Consider the following 20,526-nt stretch of genomic DNA (forward strand, 5'->3'; position numbering starts at 1 on the left):
TGGCCTAATTTACTTTTATCATTGTGACCAAACCTTATGGTTCATAATTTTATAAATTTTTATAATTAGATAAATAATTTTGTAGATTGTTTTTAGCAAACTAACTATTTTTTTGCTGACTCGCAGTCATGGTGAATTTTTTTTTTTTTTTTAAAGTAAATCGTCAACCATCTTCAATAAGACGGTAATTAGTTTACCGCCGCCTTCCAAAACTCCCGCTAAAATGGTGAATCGTTCTCAGTTTTTTTGAAAACAGTGAAAGATTCATCACTTTTAAATAAAAAATTTGCTCCGGAGTTGGCAAAAAATTGATTATTTTGCCAAAAAATATTATCACAGAAATGTTTATTAATCATGAACTTTTATAGGATTATTTAGAAAAAAAATCCTAGATTTTTGGTTAATTAGTATTCCAAAGCTTAGCTCTAGGCTCTTACTTGATTAAATGCTATTTTTGTACATCTTGTGAAAATGAAACCTCAAATATGATTTAATCAAATATGATTTAATCTCATATATAGTTTAGACAAATATATCAAGCACATTAAACCAGAAATGGGACCAAAAAGACATTTAAACCTCTTTTATTTTATTGAGAGAGAGAGGGGTTTTTAATTTAATGAATTAAGCCTAAATATATTCACGGGCCGGACCGGGCTAGACTTAAAAATACGAAGGCCCGGGTTTGATCCGGCCCGATCTAATGGGCCTTCGGATAGGCTATGCCTTTGCCGCTATTGTGTTGTACCAAAATTTAAAATAACAAAAAATAGTATATCTAAAAATTGCAAAATTAAACATGATCTAGAGTAGTTGAAACTTCTAGAAAATAAATTTCGTAATTTTTCGAAATCATTATAAAGACCATCAAGCGGGTATAAAATGAATGGTTAAAATTGAACGACGTCCTAAAAATGAATGATAAGACCCTTCAATTTAAGATCGGAGTTATTGATTTTTTTTTAGATAATGAATAGAATTTTCTATAAAAAATTCAACTCATTCCGATTCTTTTACACCGTTAAACTAACAAATATTTCATGCCGGCCGTTAAAAATTGTCAATTTTGTGAGCTTTTGATTGTAAGGTAAATGATATCGAAAAATTATAAAATTTAATTTCTAAAAGTTTTAAATGCTCTAGATAATATTTAACGATATAGATCGTTGATTCGGAAGCTCCATCATAAAAAGCAACTTATGAGTACGAAGACGATCGTACTCATAAGAGTATAGTAGCCGGACTCACTCACTCACTCTCTCTCTCTCTCTCTCTCTCTCTCTCTCTCTCTCTCTCTCTCTCTCTCTCTCTCTCTATATATATATAGAGAGAGAGAGAGAGAGAGAGAGAGGGAGAGGTGGGTATACTATCGGTAGCACGGAGGTTTTCGTGCTACCAAGTTATTTTCAATAATGCGGCTTCCAAATCGACAATCAACACTATTAGATTTGATCTACACTATTAAAAGTATTTGGAAACTAAATTTCATAATTTTTGGGCATCATTTGGCTAGTGATCAAAATGTCTCAAAATTGACAATTTTAATGGTAGATGTGATACGCTTGTGAATTTAACGGTGTAAAACAATCCAAATCTGATGAAAATTTTATAAAATTTTTTTTTCACTATTTAGAGTAAGGTCAGTACCTTTGATCTTAAATTCAAGTCGTTTATCATTATTTTTTATGAAATTTTTATTTTTAGCTGTTCATTTTTAGACTATCCGTTTGATAGGTAAATGATACTAAAAAACTATAAAATTTAGTTTCTAAATACTTTCAATAGTGTAGATTAAGTCTAATAGAGCCGATCGTCGATTTGGAAGCCGCATCATTGAGTATAGAACACTTTGTACTCATAAATTGTTTTCAACGATGGAGCTTTCGAATCAACAATACACTCCATTAAATATGATCTAGAGTATTTGAAAATTTTAGAAATAAATTTCGTAATTTTTCGAAATCATAATAAAGTTCATCAAACGGGTATAAAATGAACAGTTAAAATCGAACGACGTCTTAAAAATGAATGATCGGATCCTTCAATTTAATAAAATCAAAATTATTGATCTTTATCTATATAGTGAATAGAATTTTCTAACTTTTCAAAAATCTATGTTTTGTCTTTTTAAAATTTCAGAAATTTCGTATCTTTTACCAACATACGATTGCGCAGAAATTTAAGAAGATATATAAGGAATTTGGAATCAAATTAATCTATTCATATCGCACGACAACATGAAAATAAAAGAAAATAGACAAATACGTACCCAAATCCGTGATATTTACTTTTCATATATAGGCGACACCACCATATATATATATATATATAATTATTTATAGCCGGAGTTCTGATATTTTTCCTCGCCAACCAAAACATATAATGATCTTAGTCGATTCTCATATGTTGGAGAGAGAGAGAGAGAGAGAGATCAGACGAAGAAGCAAAATGAAAGTAAACACGAGAAAATAGTTAACAGATCCCCACAAATTTAAAAAGAAAGAAAGAAAAAGAGATCGCCGAACTGGGTCGGAACCGACACTGAAACGTAAGGTAACAGCAGGATGAATCAGCTTGATCGCAATGCGACGGCAATTAGTACACGCCCTTGCCCTCGGGCTTGTAGGCGATGAAGCTGATGCACTGGACTTGGCGGACGTTGTCGAATCCGATGATGCGGGCGAAGCAATGAGGGTACTCCTTCTTCAGTTCCTCGAGCTCCTTCGCGACCTGAGTCGCGTCGGTGCACCCGAACATGGGCAGCTTCCACATAGTCCAGTAGCGCCCGTCGTAGTAACCCGGGGATTTGTTGTGCTCACGGTACACAAACCCTACCTGTAATGCACAAAATAATTATGCATTAGTAAATTAGAATAATCCCAATCTAAAGTGTGTAATGAATTACTAAAATAGTGTAATTATTTCATATTGATACTGCATTAATTGTGGTCATTTTTCTCCAATTTTGCAGCAAAATATTTGGAGCACGTCTCTTGTACTTTCGAAAGGACGAAAACCTCTATACTCATAAGCTTTTTTTCGATGATGGATATTTGATTATACGATCGGCTCTATTAGTCATGATCTATGCTATTAGAAATATTTAGAAAAGCAAATTTTATAATTTTCGATATTATTTACTAAGTGATCAAAGAGTCTTAAAAATGATTATTTTAATAGCCGATGCGGCACGTTTGTAAGCTCAATAATGTAGAACGATCCAAATTAGGTAAAATTTTAATAAAAAATTTTACTTATCATTAAAAACAAGATCAATACTTCTAATTCGAAATTTAAGTCTTTTATCAATTTTTTTATGAAATTTTTATTTTCAACCGTTCGTTTTAAGGATAATCGTTCATTAGGCAAACAAAATAAAAAAATTATGAAATTTAGTTTCTAAACAGTTTCAACACAATAGATTATGTTTGACAAAATCGATCGCCGAATCGATTGCCCCATTATCGAAAACAACTTACAAGTATAGAAACTTCCCTATTTTCGAAAGCATATATAATAACCTAGCTCAAATATACATGATCACTACAATTCTCCATTAAAAATCCAACAATTTTGTGGCAACAAAACTTTTGGCCATAACAATCCTTTCCGAAGCAATTTTTGAGGTTTTTATCTTAATTTTTCGTGGTGAAAGTATATTTCGACATGTTATTCTATAAAAAATGGAGCAACCAAAAGATCTTAAAAATCAATGCTAAGATACGCTTAGCTAATGTACATCTCTTTCATTAAACTCATATGTACGTGTGTTCATTTCTCTTAAAAGTTGATAATATATATATAAAGTGTTATAATAATAATAACAAGTAGATAGGTATGATGAATGTAACATATATATATTTCTACTTACAGGGCAAAACTCCAAGCAAGGGATCCATCCACTGCGGAGGAGGTAATCAATCTGCTTGAGCAAAGCCTCAGGGGAGAGTGGCGGAAGGTAGGAGAGGGTCTCGAACTTCTTCACGCCCTCGATCGGCCACACCTGCATTTATAAGCATGCCGAACAAAATATCCATGCATCGTTATCTCACTAACCAAGATCAGTAACATAGAATAAGTTTAGCACTACAAGAGAATTAGGTTATAGAGACATATATTTGGAATACTTTTGTGTTAGTGTCTCATTTATATTAAAATTTTTTAAAAAATCTATTAATGCCTAAATATAAAGCTCAATCCAACCAAAATAAAATGTTATTCTACTCAACCCACCCCACCCAACCCATTCAGCCCGATTACAAACAGAAAAAAAAAAAAGATTACCATTTCCTCTTCTCCTCTCACTCAATCTATTGAAATCCTAGATGAAGAGCCATTCCCTCCCCTCCTCCGCCATTGCAGCAAACGAAGTAGAGTTCCGGCGGTTGCTAAATGGTTAAATAAGTGTTGGTAAATTAGCAGCACTCTTTTAAGATTATTCCGACATTCTTTAAATGTCACTATATACCTAGCGACCCCACATATAGCAACACTTTTTAAAAGTGTTGGTAATTTAGCGAGCAACATCTTTTTTTTTTTTTTTATCTATACTGGCATTTAAAAGTGTCGCTATATACCGTTTTTGTTGTAGGTAATATATAGGGCCCTAAATTGTTCACTATGTGTAAAACAACTGTTGTACTCTAAAGCTTAAACGTGGACTTGAATTAAAAAAGAAAAAATTAATAATGCTAGGAGCCTGACATGACTCGAACTTAAAATCTCCTATTCTGATATTATGTAAAACAATCGTTGTCTTCTAAAATCTTAAGCCGTTAGAGAATGATATTTATATATTTTTATATTTAACAATATGCATGTTTAAATATATACATACTTTCGATTTTGTCTCCAATATTTAGCATGGATGTAATTTTTGTCCTTATGGCCAAATTGATTCATCAAATTGCAGAGATATATTGGTGTAACCATTGGCAGATCCAAAAATATTTCACATCAGGGTCAATAAATAATTAAAATGAACATTAAAAAATTGGTCATTAATATTGCATAAAAAAAATATATTTTTTTTAGAATTTTTATTCTATTGATAATTAACTTTTTCTTTTTTTCTTAAATACTAGGCGTTCTCGTCGACCCACGTGGCAAATTGGGATCAAAATGTATAAAAAAAGGCCACAAGATGTAATCACTATTATTTGAGCATATATCATCTGTGCTAGACACATTAATAAAAGAAAAAAAGATACTATTAGGGATTTTTTTTTTCCCCCCTCTTCTGATTGTAATATATTAGATAATTTTTTCCGCAATTTATTAATGGATGGATAAAACACAAAGCATAAGTCCTATGACTAAAGTACAATACTCGAGCAACTATTTAGACCAAACTACAAGAGGTATAATCTATATATGCATGGTTAGATGCCTCATTGTAACCCTAATGCGATTACCGAACAAAGATAGATGTTACTACTCTTGATCAATTGATTCTTGTCATATATATATATATATATTTACCTTCATGCACTGGACTCTTCCTCCATTGCTAGGGAGGTGGGAGAGGTCGGCGCTCGAGCGGCGGGTCGCGGGGAATGCCGCGGCCGACTTGAGCCCGGTGAAGGGCGCCACCATGTTGGCCTGCGCCGGGGCGGTCCGCGACACGGTGGCGGTGGAGGCCATCATGGACGAGGCCATTTCTCTCTCTCTCTCACTCCCTAAACTTCCCTTTCTTTCTCCTACAAGCACTTAGATTTACTTCTTATGCTTAGCAAGCTTGAGGGGTTCTGCTTAACAGTTCCCTTCTCTATATATAACCACCCATGCTTCCGCTTTTGTTCATCTTCAACGATCCAACGGTGCATACTTGCCGTCATTTTACCACCACACATGAGGTAGTGAGTGGATTATAATCCTTATCGTTTGAAGCTCGACTTGGAGTGCCACGTAGCACGTCCTACGCACCTTATCCGTGTAGGGGCGAACGAGTGATCACCGTCGATTCGTGTGCGCTCTCCTCTCATTGGTGCATCATTATGTCACACACTATTGATTACAGTAGTGATCATATTGTCCTCATGCCTTATGGTTTTTGAGGCCACATAAAATTTATTTTTGTTGAATAATTTTGTCCGGTTGGTTAACTTATTGTTCGATTGTATAACGACTTGATGGCTTGAACTTGATATTAATTCCTGACAACAGTCAAAATTTTTCTACACACAAATAAAAAAAATTTAGACTAAATTATAGGAATTTTTTTTGTCAATATCTATTTTTTCATTTTTTATATCTGACTTTCAAAAAATCTATATTTTGTCCCTTTAAAATTTCAGAAATATATACTACTGATCGTCCGGCCCTAATGCAAGTAACAAAGGGCTTGATTTGGTAACACGCTAACTAGATTATCTATTTAGCTACTATTATAAGTTTTTATTCATATTCAAGTCTTGAGAAGATTGTTATTTTCTAACAGCGATCTCAAGCTTGAAGTGCGTATGAGAGGGAGGACTATAGAACAGCTAAAGATCATTGTTATATAATTTCAAAATTTTGATTTGTTTATGCTTGATTCAATTTTATACGGTTTCCTTTAACAGCAAATTTAAATTGCTTTCAATATATATAGTGATGTAGTTTAGAGGTGTTTTTTAGTATACATAGTCATATGAAAGATAGTTTAGAGGTGTTTTTCAATATATATAGTCATATAAAAAATAGTGTGTGTACAAAGCCACATAGCGGATAGCAATTCTAAAAATCTTTATTGATCCATTTGTAAACACTGTCTACAATTTTTTATGATTTAGACTTGTAACGATTTTTATTATATCTGCAATTTTAATTTTACTTAAACTTTGATTTCATAACCTCTTATTCTTTGTGTTTTTCAATTTTAATTTTCCTTTGTAGAATTTCACGTTCAACTTCTTTCCACTTTTCAACTTTGCGACTTCCTTACAATATGTCACTGACCTCTTTGTTTTAGATTTTATGAGTTGTTTATTTGTTTTATTATTCAAAATCTATTTGCATGACTTACTTTTACTTTGTTCTAACATTTTTTCATTTTCTCTTTTGTAGATAGTTCATGATGATTTTTGGGACAAGAAGGACAATGAATTGCAAGCTCTTTTTTTGTTTTTAAGCTGATCTTCTTTTGGAAAAATGATGATAGTACTTTATTTTAACACTTTGTTCTTTTGGTGAATGTTGACTATATGTGTAATGCACTGATGGAAACTATATGTGTACTAGATGAATAGTTAGGAAAAAAAATGAAAACNATATATATATATATATATATATATATATATATATATATATATATATATATAATTGAGCTCCTATGCTTTTAAAAGTATCAAGTCATTGGTGCTTGTAAGTTTTCGGCCCTTGGATTAAGGATGTGCAGTTAGGATGATATGGGCCCCCTAGGGTTGAGTGGTTAGTTGGTTGCATAGTATAATTTAACGGGTGAAAATGATCAAAGGCGTAGATCTAACGGTAAAAACTTCACAAGCACCAAGTGCTTAGTGCTTTTACAAGCACCATAACCGGACTCTCTCTCTCTCTCTCTCTTTCTCTCTCTCTCTCTCTCTCTATATATATATATATATCATTGTGTATGTAAATTATTTGTTGTTAAATAAATGGCCAAAAATAAAATATCCAAATTCAATATTTGGCCATTAACGACGGAAAGAATGGTCGTTGTTTTGTTATCTCCTTCTACTTATGAAATGCTTTTAACGACGGGAAATATGGTCATTAGTAATATTAACGATGAAACATTTAATCGTTATTAACACTATGGATAGAATAATTATAATTTTTGTAATATCTATTACGATGGTATAACTGGACGTTATTGAAAAATAGAGTGGTTAGTAATATAGCTAATTAAATAACGACGGTAAATAATATGGTCGTTAATAGTATATAACGATTAGCAATTCATTTTGGCCGTCACTATTTTTAACGAAGGAAGTTTTTACGATGGGTCACGACGGATGGAATTTCCGTCGTTACTGACCTTTAGCGACGGAAATATGGGTTATTAACGACGGTATTTTCTTTCGTTAAATAAAGTATTTCCTGCAGTATAAATTATAAGAAATGAATGAAATAGTGATAGAATCCCGACGAAGGGGAGCTAAATATAATAATTTGAAATGTTGAGAGGATAAAATATAAATTTTTTAAAATTAAGATGAAAAAATAAAAAAGTAAATATTTATAAGAAATTTTTTTTATAATTTAGCCAAATTTTTAACCCAAATTTTTAACTTAATCAACTATACGAACTCGAATAAAATATTTTAAAAGTACAAGGTTCTCAATATTAGAAATGAAGGTACTACAGTTGAGTCCTCTTATTCAAGAGGAGTACGTGGCCTTTTCCTATTGGCCGGATTGATTGGGGCGTAGAGTTTCTTTACACTTAGGTGTGTAAAGAATTTAAACCCATAAAAATAAAGCACATAGATTTTAAAGTAGAGCAAATACTTTAATAAGTAACTAAAATAGAGTACAAAAGATGCACCTTTCACAAAATCTTAGTAGTGAAAATATACCTCATAATTTCTCTTATTCTTCACACCAATTAATCTACAAAATAAATGATATATTTATTTTTGTAACTAAATAGTAATAAGATTAGGAATAAAAATTCAATAAGAATAGCAATAATCTTAACTCAACTAAATAAGACAAACCAAACAAAATATGGTTAGAAATTCTTTTAGCTCAATAATTTGAAACATATCTAATAATGATCTCTACCTTGAATTAAATTATGCGGTTTCTCCACTAAAATTGCAAAGGAGTTATTCAAGTGTTGTTGCACAATATAATGCTTAAACTTAGTCGCTAGAAAGGCTTACTTAGCATATCATCTAGATTGTTATCATGTTAAACATAAAATGATACCTTATATTAATATATTTCTCCCTCTCATGAAACATTTAATGTTTGCAAAAATGTATAGCACTCTAGTTGTCATAATGGATGAGAGTGGCTTCCTGACTAGAAGTAAGCTCCATGAAAAATCCTTTCAATCAAATGGCTCTTGTTTACAACCTTTTTAATAGCAGTGTACTCTACTTCGATAGTAGACAAAGCAAAAGCATATTACACAGTACTTTTCCTAGTAATAAAACAACCACCAAGCAAGAAAACATATCCTGTAACTGACCTCAGCCTGTCCCGATTGCTTGTAAAATCTAAATCAATAAAACCAACTATAGAGTCATCAATCTTTGAAACTCCAAATATATATCAGAAGTTCCTCTTAAATATCTAAGAATTCATACCATTGTCTGCCGGTATGTCTTACCTGCGTTATATATATCTACTCACACCATTGACAATATGTGAAATATCTGGAGATGTGGAGACCACAACATATATAAGACTTCCAACTGTGTTAGAATAGGGAACATACGACATATAGTTATCATCGTCAACTGATTATCGCAATAAAGCAATTGAAAGCCTAAAAATATACAATGCGTACTGATCGGCTTAATATTTTTCATTTGAAAATGGTTCAAAACTTTCTCAATATATTTCTTTTGGGTCAAATGCAGTCATTCATACTTTCTATCTCTAAGAATCTCCATACTAAGAATCTTTTTAGATGTACTTGACTCTTTAATTTCAAATTTATGAATCAACTGTACTTTCAACCTATTAATTTTAGACATATCTCTTGAAGAAATAAGGATATTGTTAATATAAAGCAACAAATAAATAAAAGAATCATCAACATAACATAAATACTATTATGTTTACTCCTTGAGTAGTCACAACCAACTATAAAAGAATCAAATCGCTTATATCTCTGCTTAGAAAGATTGTTTTAACACCTATGGTGATTTTTGTACAAGCAGACGTGATCTTTCTTTTACCGCACAACAAAACGCTCTGACTGATGCATATAAAATTGTTTTAATATTATCATGCAAGAAAGCTATTTTACATCTAATTCTCCAAATCCATATCATAGGTAGTGACCAAAAAGAGCAAAATATGGATAGAATTATGCCTGACAACAATAAGAAAATGTCATTAAAATCAATGCTCTCTACCTAACTATAGCCTTTGTAACTAGTTTTACTTTATATCTACTATTTTTAACACTTGGAATATTTTCTTTCTTCTTAAAGACATATTTACAAGTGACAATTTTCTTTCCTTCATACGGTTTTCTCAGCTTGATCCTTTGTGTCATTTTGTTGGTAGATTCCATCTTTTCATTCATTACAACCAACCACCCTTCAGATTCAACAGTCAATATAGCTTCAGTGAACATGGAAGGCTGATCACCAGCATCAACTGTCTTCTTAGCTACTGATAAAGCAAGGCTATCATATCTGCACATTGTTGCAGTGGCTTTGCCTGCATCCTCTGTTGATCTACAATAATGCTATATTACATTTGCGTTGAAGTTTTATTTGTTTCAGAGCTATTTTATCAAAATCTAAGTGTCTTTGAGTTTGTGAATTGAATTGCAATATTGAGTTCTATCCTTTTCAACTTGTCATGTGCAAAATATTCACAGAACTCTACTTTCTTGTACTCTGGCCATATAAGAGATCTCTCTTACTTAATTTAGTCGTCCCATACTCACTCATATGGCCTACCTATATGTGCTATTACTTTGTAATTTTGGAATCAGATATGGAAGACGAAAAAATTGCCAAAGAACTAGTGACAATAGATCTTTCAATATATAAAAATTTGTAGTTGTCTTTGCTTTTATCGAAACAAGAGAATTGCTATTAACTATCATAACTCTATCTTCAGTTGTGTACTTATAGCAGTTAGTATCAAAATGATCTAAAAGATAAGAATTTTATTCTGTGACACCTCAATAGTCTCATATTGGATAATGTAGAGGAGCGTGAGAGGCTTATATGTAAAAGGCACAATAGAATTAATAATTGGACTTAAGTATTTGGGCTGGTGGTTTGGGCTCAACAAGTTATTAGTGCTAGTGGGTTGGTAGTCACAGTTCATATCAAAACCGAATACTAGTTAAAAGTGTGAAAACTAAGTGTTATACGAAACATTGCTACAATACTGTTTGGAGCACTACAAGAAATATTATATATAAAGAAGGGAAAAACGGTCGTTATAGATTTATTTCCTGTCGTTAAAACACAATAACGACGGTCATGAAAACCGTCGTCAACCGTCGTTATTGCTTCCTTCGTTAAATGCATTAACGACCTGATCAATGTAACCGTCGTTAGTAACAAAAGCTGATGGGAACCTTCCCGTCGTTAATGAGTAGTATTAATGACCAAAAAATTATGAAGTAACGACCAATCTTACCGACGCAGTTGAGATTTAGCATTGTAATTTTACCAATAACTAGCATGCAATAGCGACCAACTTTTCCGTCGCTAACAAAAATATCCCATTTAATAATTAATTTTAAAGCGATATTATAACGACCAATCTTTCTGTCGCTAAAAATAAAATTATTTCATGATTTCATGATTCAGCATGCTATTTATTTAAATTCTACATGATCTTCTTTCACATTCACAAATATGTATAAAACCCAAATTATCAACAAAAGAATTGAATCATTTTCAAATTAGAATAGTATTTCATTAATAATATACTAGTAGCATTCACAAATTAAACATAGTTTTGAATTATCCATACACTACATGTGTGAAGGTCCATACACTACATGTGTGAACGTCACCAACATATGTAGCATATATATATATATATTTACCAAAAGTTACAATGAAATTAGTAATTCATCGTATTTTCAAAAAGAAGCCAAAAAAGTATCATAACTTCATAGCTTGCACTTCATCTACTAGCCATATTCCTTGCCCAAAACTGCTGCAGGCTTGCACTTCATCTACTAGCCATATTCCTTGCCCAAAATTGCTGCAGACTATCTACAAGAGAAAATTACAAACATTAGAACAAATTTAATAGTTCTAACAACAAAAAAATATTTAAAATTTATCGAGTAAAGAAAATAAGCAAATCATACATTCTAAAAGCAAATTATCTTTAAAAAAACATAAGTAACAACTGTATAAGATTAACAATTTGTGACCATCTTTATAAAGCTTGCAATTTCACTAAATTGATATTAAATGCATGAATAACCCAAGAAGTTTGCAATATCACTAAATTGATATTAAATGCATGAATAACCCAACAAGTTTGCAAAGTTAAAGATCCTATACTTTAGTAGTGGAGTAAAAGAAGAAAACTATCTCTCTAATATTGAATCTCTCAATTTAAATAATCAATATCAACATTTTAAGAAAAAGTAGAGAAGATTCATAGAGTAAAAAAAATAAGGCAACTCATGTTTGGTTTGAATTCCACTCACTTAAGTACGATCATATTGATTGCCCATTTGATGGAGGTGGAGAGGTGTTTGATTGTTGACGTTGAAGCATTTCCTTAATCATTCTTACTTCATTTTCCATTTCATCCATGCGATTCCTGAGTGATTGATTTTCTCTTTGACTTTTACGAAGTTTAGCTTGAAGCTCAACCTTAGAGCCACTAGTCCTCATAGCATTAGGTTTCAACCCACCACCATAGCAAACTACATGATCATGACGTTGCGTCCCAAAGCACTTTTCAACTAGTTCGATGTTAGATAAGGAGGGCTCAGCTTGTGTAACTTCAACAATTTTATCCTACAAAAAATAATGAAATAAGTAATAGAAAATTGAGTATCTATTAAAGAAGATTGAGTATAACAAAAATAAATATGTAAGACATACATATCTGCTAATTGTGTCTTGTTCAACTAGCTTGTCAACCTTTTTTCTTGTCTCAAAAAATATAGTCGCCAAGCTTGGTGGTTGACCAACTTTTCCTCCCTTTTAAGATAAACAAATTAACATCAACAAATTTCATCATCCATTAAGAATATTGAAAAATGTATAATGTAAGATCTTGAGTACCTTTTTCCATATAACTTGTCGAATTGGCTTACTACCTGTACGGTGAGGCATACTTAATTTTGCCCTATTGTTTGAGTTTCGTTTACTTGCTGCCTATATTTTAAGAGTAGAATGTAACTAAAAATTAAGGTAAAGTATAAAAAATAAAAGCAAATGTCAACACAAAATAAAGTACAACATACCATAAATTTTTCACTTGAAAAATGCTCTTTAACCAGCCATTCCCAATCTCCTCGTTCAACACCTTCAGGAATTTGTTTTAGAGTTTCTTGTATAGTCTTACAAGGCTTTACAAATTTGCGATGCAAATCCCCCCTCCACTTATTCCACAAATCATTCATATGAGCCAAGATTTCATCACGATAATCCTCCATCTTCTCATGCTTAAATTTGTCCTAAAAGTTATGCACATACCAAAACCATATGTATAAGTATATTTAAATGCGAAGGATAGAAAGTGAAACCTAATAATTAGATGACCGTAAAACCCGAAACAGCTTTGTGCAACTTATAATTAGTTTTATATNTCGTGATTTTGTTGGTTGCATTTTTCACCTGTGGGAAGATTAAAATATAAAAAAGAACAAAAAGAAGAACAGAAGAACATAAAAAAGTAAAAGAATTCGAGAACATTATTCCAAAATGATTCGAAAGCATTATGAAGAAAAAATACATAATAAAATTCATAAATAAAATTTAGTACATGTACAAAGTATCAGCCGAGTAGTCAACTTCTTATGTTTTTTGTTTCTTCTTCTTTCTTGTGGAAGTTATATCAATAATCATTGGCTCCATATCTTTCCTATTCCAATTGACTTCATCATCCATATTTTGTGATGTAGATGCAGCATTGATGGAAATAAATGATTCAAATTGTTGATATGCCTCAACCCTATTTTGTAGATCATTAGAATCCTCATCCATCTCTAAAGGCATCTCATATATGTCACGAGGTTGAATCTAGTCAACTTAATATCAAACTGAAAAATATTACCATCACAGCGGCCCACATATGTTTCTTCTCTTCATCATCGATTTCCTTCCATGAGTGCACTCGTAGAGGACAAATGTTGCGATCACGGACAATTCTTCCCAAATGTCTTGAAAATGCTTTATGATTCTTTCCAACAGCACGGTTGTTATAGAATTTTACTTCCAACTTTTGTCCACTTTTTAGTTTTGCAACTTGTTTACACTTGTTTTTGCCTCGCACCTTTCTCTTCTTTTGAGCACTATTAGTATCTAAGAAAGAAAGTGAAAACATAAATGAAATTATAATATAGAAAGAATTTGCATTCTACCTATTATGTTTAAATTTTTTTTCATATAGAAATGCAACACATATAACAAGCATTATGTAAAAGTTGAGAGGTCACACCTGTTTCCCTTAATTCTTCCATTGGCTCTACATCTGAGGGGACAAAGACATCATTTGAATGCATAATAGGGGTATCAACGGGTGGTGTAACATCATTGATAGTATCTAGAAGTGTACTTTGTGATGACGAGCCAAAAGAATGAAATAATTTTAACCCTTGTACACGCCCCTTACTCAATGCTCCAGGTTGTATGAACATATGCTTGTCAGCTCTAGGGTTGAATGTATAGCCATTTCGTGATTTTGTTGGTTGCATTTTTCACCTGTGGCAAGATTAAAATATAAAAAAGAACAAAAAGAAGAACATAAAAAAGTAAAAAAATTCGAGAACATTATTCCAAAATGATTCGAAAGCATTATCAAGAAAAAATACATAATAAAATTCATAAATAAAATTTAGTACATGTATAAAGTATCAGCCGAGTAGTCAACTTCTTATGATTTTTGTTTCTTCTTCTTTCTTGTGGAAGTTATATCAATAATCATTGGCTCCATATCTTTCCTATTCTAATTGACTTCATCATCCATATTTTGTGATGTAGATGCAGCATTGATGGAAATAAATGATTCAAATTGTTGATATGCCTCAACCCTATTTTGTAGATCATTAGAATCCTCATCCATCTCTAAAGGCATCTCATATATGTCACGAGGTTGAGTCTTTTGTACAATATGCCAACCTTTATTAACATTGTCAGATGCATAAAATACTTGCGATGCTTGATTGGCCAATACAAAAGGTTCATTTGTTTTCAATAATCTTTGGCAATTAACACTAATATGCCCATATTCATCTATTTTCACTCCTTTTTCTTTGTTATATACATCCCACCAATTACATCGGAACAATACTACTCGACGACCACCAAGATATTGTAATTCAATGATCTCCGTTAAGACCCCATAGTAGTCTCTTCTTTCAGTTTCACTACCAGTATCACCAACTACAACCACTCCACTGTTTTGTGTCCTTAAGCCTTTGTCAATATCTTCTATCCGGAATCTATATCCATTTATTAGATATCCATTATAACATGTCACATATTTGGTAGGACCACGTGACAAAGAAAGCAAGTCTTCCATAATCAAGTTGTTGTCCTGCTTATGAATTTGTGCAACCTACAAGATGAATGTTACAATAGAAATTCTTAGTATTGATATATTACGATAAATTTTAGAAAATTTCAATAAAAATTTATATTTACCTTGATCTTAAACCACTCAATAAAATTTTTGTCAAATACTTCTAGTGCCCTTCTACTTTGAATTTGCGAGAACTGACTGAATAATGACATAAAGAAAACACTTAGCTTGTGAAGTTCCAAATAAAGAGAAAAAGTGAAAGTATATGAAAATTAATTTCATACTCAAGAAATGGTTGAACTTCAGGGCAGTTCTTCAAGACATAAATATGTGCTTGCTTGAACTCATTTGTATCTAAGTCACGTGTAGTACCAGCTCCTATCGCTCTCCCAGGTTGACAAAAGATAAATAAACCTTTATGTGCTTTAATATCTCGACAATCATAATTCCTCTCATGACGATTAAACTTTGTATCCATGCCATGAAGATATCTTGAGCAAAAAGTCATACATTCATTCGCAATATAACCTTCTGCAATCGAACCCTCTGGACAAGCTCTATTGCGTATGTATCCCTTTAGAGTATACAAGTATTGTTCTATAGAATACATTGATCTATATTGGCTAGGCCCACCAATCTTAGCCTCATTTGCTAAATGAATTGGTAAATGTAACATAACATCGAAAAATGAAGGAGGAAAAACTCTCTCTAGCTTACAAAGAGTTATAGGAATCTGGGCCTCAATCTGATTCAAATCATCTGATTTTAGTGTCTTAGAACCCACCACAGTGAAAAATGAAGATAACTCAATAAGTGGTTCAAAAACTGCTTTAGGAAGAAGACCACGTATTGCATACGGAAGTAGGCGTTGCAAAATAACATGACAATCATGACTTTTCAACCCTGAAATTTTGTGCTCTTTAAGGTTCACACAGTGAGATATATTCGACGAGAAGCCATCAGGAACCCTCAATTGTTTAAAGAAAACACAAAATGTGTGCTTTTCCTTTGGACACAATGTATAGGAAGCATGTGGAAGTGCCAATTTATCTCCTTTTCTAACGGGATGTAATTCAGGCCTTATATGCATTGCTTGCAAATCAAGACGAGATTTAATAGTGTCCTTTGTTTTTCCTTTAATATTCATGATGGTACCAAGTATGCTATCTGTTATGTTCTTCTCAATGTGCATTAAGTCTAAATTATGGCGCAACAAAAGAGTCTTCCAATATGGTAGTTCAAAGAATATACTTTTCTTGTTCCAATTATCACCACGATCACTATGTGATATTTTTTGTCTCTTGTTGGCATATTTGGTTAAGATAATCCCCTCAAGATCTTGCACCTGTCCTAAAATTTCATCACCTGTAAGAAGCTTTGGTGCACAACCCCTTTCTTTAGTGCCATCAAAAGAGAATTTATCATTCCTCCATTTGTGATTAATAGGCAAATAGCGTCGGTGGCCCATGTAACATTGCTTACCACCATTAGTTAACCTAATAGAAAATGTGTTCTTATTGCAACAAGGACATGCTAGTTTTCCTTTCGTACTCCATCCGGATAAGTTACCATAAGCTGGAAAATCATTAATAGTCCATAGTAGAGCTGCATGCAATTGAAAATTTTGTCGAATAGATACATCAAATGTTTCAACCCCTACATCCCATAACTCCTTTAACTCATTTATTAATGGTTGGAGATATATATCAATTGCATCTCCAGGACTCTCGGGTCCAGGAATAAGCATCGATAGAATAAAATTAGATTGCTTCATGCACATCCATGGTGGCAAGTTGTATGGAATTAATATTACCGGCCAAATGCTATATGGTTTTCTCGAATCTCCAAATGGTTGGAAACCATCACTAGCAAGACCAAGTCTCACATTGCGAGGCTCCAATGCAAATGATTCATGAAGTTCATTGAAGGATCTCCAAGATATTGAATCAGCTGGATGTCGCATCACTCCATCATCAACCCTTTGATCAATATGCCATCGCATTAAGGAGGCTGTCTTTTTGGACATAAACAACCTTTGAAGTCTAGGCTTTAGTGGAAAATAGCGTAATGACTTCATAGGTACTCTTTTACCACTTACCTTTTGCTTGGTTTCACCACTATGCTTATCATGCTTCCATCTAGAAGCACCGCAAACTTTGCACAAGTTAGAATTTGCATCCTCCTTCCAATATAGCATACAATCATTTATACATGCATCAATTTTTTTATAAGAGAGACCAAGATCTTGAATAATCTTCTTTGCCTCGTAGTATGAATTAGGAAAATTTGTTCCACTTGGTAGAAGATCATCTTTTAATAATTGTAACAACATTGTAAATGATGCATTACTCCACCCACCAAGGCTCTTAATGTGAAGTAATTTGACTAGCAAAGATAATTTTGAGCTTTTGGAACCATCATATAATGGTTGATTAGAGTCTCTTAATAACCTATAGAATTTCTTTGCTTCATCATTTGGTTCTTCTTCAATCTCGTCATTACTCATGGAATTAGAGTTCTCAAAGTCTCTACCCACATCACTAAATTCAGGATACAAATCTCTTATAATGTCATGCATCTCATTGTCACTCTCATCTTCTTCAATTTCCTCCCCATCATCGCCATCTGACTCAGATTGAGGCTCACCTGACCTTTCGCCATGATGATACCAAAAAGTATAATTTTGAACTATTCCGTAAACCTTCAAGTGTGACTCAACTACCTCACGAGTTCCAGAATATGTATTACCACATTTTACACAAGGACATCGAATTTTCTTATTCTTTCCAGTCCTCTTGAAAGCATAATTCAAAAAACTTTGAACTCCCGTTTCATATGCTTCGCTAAGCCGATCATCAACAAGATCCATCCAACGCTTACTAGGTGCCATTTTTTGGTAAATGGATAATAGTAAGCTAAAAATACCCTATACAAAGAGAAAATATTCAATGACAAGAGAATTAGACACACACACACACACACACACACACACACACACATATATATATACACATACATATCTCTAATATAAAGAGGAAAAATCCTACTAGATTAGAGATAATTAAATAAAGATAAGAAATTCTAATATATCTCGAGTGAAATTCTAACCATAGTTAGACTAAAAATAGGTAAAAAATAGAACTTTTCAAAAATAATCTAAAAATGCAAAAATGGAGGCCGAAACAATTAAATTTGGGTACCAAACTTGGCCGGAATGGCTTTGCTATTCGACGCGTAGATCTTGAAAAGTGTTTTCCGAATTGGGGCTGCACGCTGAAATCGGATACTCGAGCGAAAAGTTATGGTCGTTTAACGATTTCTCATGCTGATTGTAAAATTATGCAAACAAAACAAAATTTTTGATTTAACTTTACAAAGTCATATTTTTTTAGGAACTCTAATGCTGAATTGGCTACGTCAGAATGCCAAGTTCAATAAATAGAGAAAAAAAATTAGAAAATAAATTTAAAGTACAAATATAGAAAGTAGCAGTTGGAATAACCTATAGCGAAATAGCCTTGATTAATTATTGCATGTCCAATTCTCCTAAAAATGATATTCTCTAAGAGCTATCACCGAAATGCAGGCAATCAAATAAAGAGATAATCATAGGAATCAATCCTAAAAATTCTTATGCTTTCAAACAAAACAATATAAAACAGATTCATAAGTGGGATTGAGTCCAGCTTAAAGCTAAAAAACATATATCATAGACGAAAAAAATATTATGGAGAAACCAAAATAAAGTTTTCAATCCATTAGTTTTTCCATAAAAGAATATAAGGCTTAATTGTTAACCCAAATTAGAACCTATAGAAACACAAAACTTAATTAGATTGAAAATACAAAGAAAATTATATCGATGAACCAATACCAAATGAACAGAGTTTAAAACAGAGTTTGATTAAAAATGTACCAAAATCTCAGTAGATGCGGAACTCAAATGGGTGACTAATTCTTACAAAGAAATAGATAAGAATAAGCAAGATGCCAGTAAAATTTGGGTGAATTTTCGTGCTTGTAGATGCTTGCCTGGAGCTTTACAAAGCTCTCACTATCAGACTGCCAACAAAAACTATTTTATATATATATATACATACAAACCTAAATTCTAAAATAGGGATTTTATATACAAAATTAGAGGTAATAGAACAAGAACAAATAGGAAACCCTCTCTAATCCTTCAGCCTTTACTAATTGATACTTAACTTGGAGCAAGAATGTTAATGGAACATAACCCTACCAACTAAACCCTAAACCCTCCACCAACCAAACAAAAAAAATAACAGAGATAAGAGAGGGGAAAAAAAAAAAAACGTCGTAAATCTAGAGTATTGAAGTTTAATTTTTCACTAACCCTAACAAGTTGGGTTTTCACTAAGATCATAAAAAAGAAGAAAAAAAACCTAGAAGTTATCTACCTGATAGTAACTCGAGGTCGAGAAGAAGCGTTGAACCACAAGCTCCGCCAACCACAAGCTCCGCCAACCACAAGCTCCGCCAAAGGTTAAGCTTTAATCGCTCGAATCGAAGACCTAATGCAACACGTTGCTTAGTTTCAGGCCCAAATACAGCACACTGGGGTCTGATGTTGATGAGTTGCTTCGGATTGTAGGGTGAGGAAAGAGGGAGTGGTGGGAGAGGGGAGGGAAACGAGCGAAATGATGGCCAGGTTGAGAGAGATGTGGTGTAGAGGGGAGGGAGAAGATGGAGAGGTTGAGAAAAACCCTCTGGAGAAAGAGAAGGGGTAGGTTGAAAAAAGTAGCGCGAAATGAAAATTAGAGCGCCTTTCTTGTACATCGCGCCTTTGGGCTTTTTGCGACGGGCCAAATCAAAATTAAGCGCGACCAAATAACTTTGGTCGTAAAAATGGGCTCTTTTAGCCCATCTGAAAGTTGATTTATATTTTTTGCATTTTTAGTAACCACTTAAAAATGGTCATCTAAAATTGGTCACTAAAAAGGCTTTTTCTTGTAGTGGTGGTCGCGCTGCCATATAATTGAACAATTATTCTTTTAATTGTTCATTAAAATTCAGTTTTAACACTGTGTCCTTTCATGCCGTGCTTTAATCTCTTCAATTTCTTTTTTAAACCTCTCCTGCTCTCTCAATCAATTTTCTGGCTTTGTAGGTGTTGCTTTC

General features: G+C 32.8%; 2 protein-coding genes across 5 annotated transcripts; both read right to left on the bottom strand.

Moving 5' to 3' along the window:
* Positions 1 to 2,266: 2,266 nt before the first annotated feature.
* On the bottom strand, positions 2,267 to 5,751 carry LOC109705834 (ribulose bisphosphate carboxylase small chain, chloroplastic-like). The gene is made up of 3 exons (XM_020226615.1): positions 5,482 to 5,751; positions 3,872 to 4,003; positions 2,267 to 2,835 (listed from the first exon to the last, which is right to left on the bottom strand). The coding sequence occupies exons 1-3, from the start codon at positions 5,656 to 5,658 to the stop codon at positions 2,596 to 2,598; spliced, it is 549 nt and encodes a 182-aa protein (XP_020082204.1). The 5' UTR covers positions 5,659 to 5,751; the 3' UTR covers positions 2,267 to 2,595.
* A 6,477-nt stretch (positions 5,752 to 12,228) lies between these two features.
* On the bottom strand, positions 12,229 to 20,024 carry LOC109705831. Of its 4 annotated transcripts, XM_020226612.1 has the most exons (7): positions 14,705 to 14,798; positions 14,302 to 14,564; positions 13,918 to 14,165; positions 13,106 to 13,318; positions 12,924 to 13,016; positions 12,741 to 12,839; positions 12,229 to 12,653 (listed from the first exon to the last, which is right to left on the bottom strand). In XM_020226612.1, exons 2-7 carry the CDS (start codon positions 14,555 to 14,557, stop codon positions 12,348 to 12,350), a joined length of 1,215 nt encoding a protein of 404 aa, XP_020082201.1. In that variant the 5' UTR covers positions 14,558 to 14,564; positions 14,705 to 14,798; the 3' UTR covers positions 12,229 to 12,347. The 4 variants fall into 4 exon arrangements, 3 of the variants coding, with proteins under 3 accessions (XP_020082201.1, XP_020082202.1, XP_020082200.1); XM_020226613.1 differs by lacking the exon at positions 14,705 to 14,798 and having other exon boundaries at positions 14,302 to 14,645; XR_002214934.1 differs by lacking the exons at positions 12,229 to 12,653; positions 12,741 to 12,839; positions 12,924 to 13,016; positions 13,106 to 13,318 and adding exons at positions 15,507 to 15,582; positions 15,669 to 18,310; positions 19,806 to 20,024 and having other exon boundaries at positions 14,076 to 14,165; positions 14,705 to 15,420.
* Between the last annotated feature and the right edge of the window lie 502 nt (positions 20,025 to 20,526).

Source organism: Ananas comosus, unplaced genomic scaffold, assembly GCF_001540865.1.
Source record: "Ananas comosus cultivar F153 unplaced genomic scaffold, ASM154086v1, whole genome shotgun sequence".
Classification (NCBI taxonomy): Eukaryota; Viridiplantae; Streptophyta; class Magnoliopsida; order Poales; family Bromeliaceae; genus Ananas; species Ananas comosus.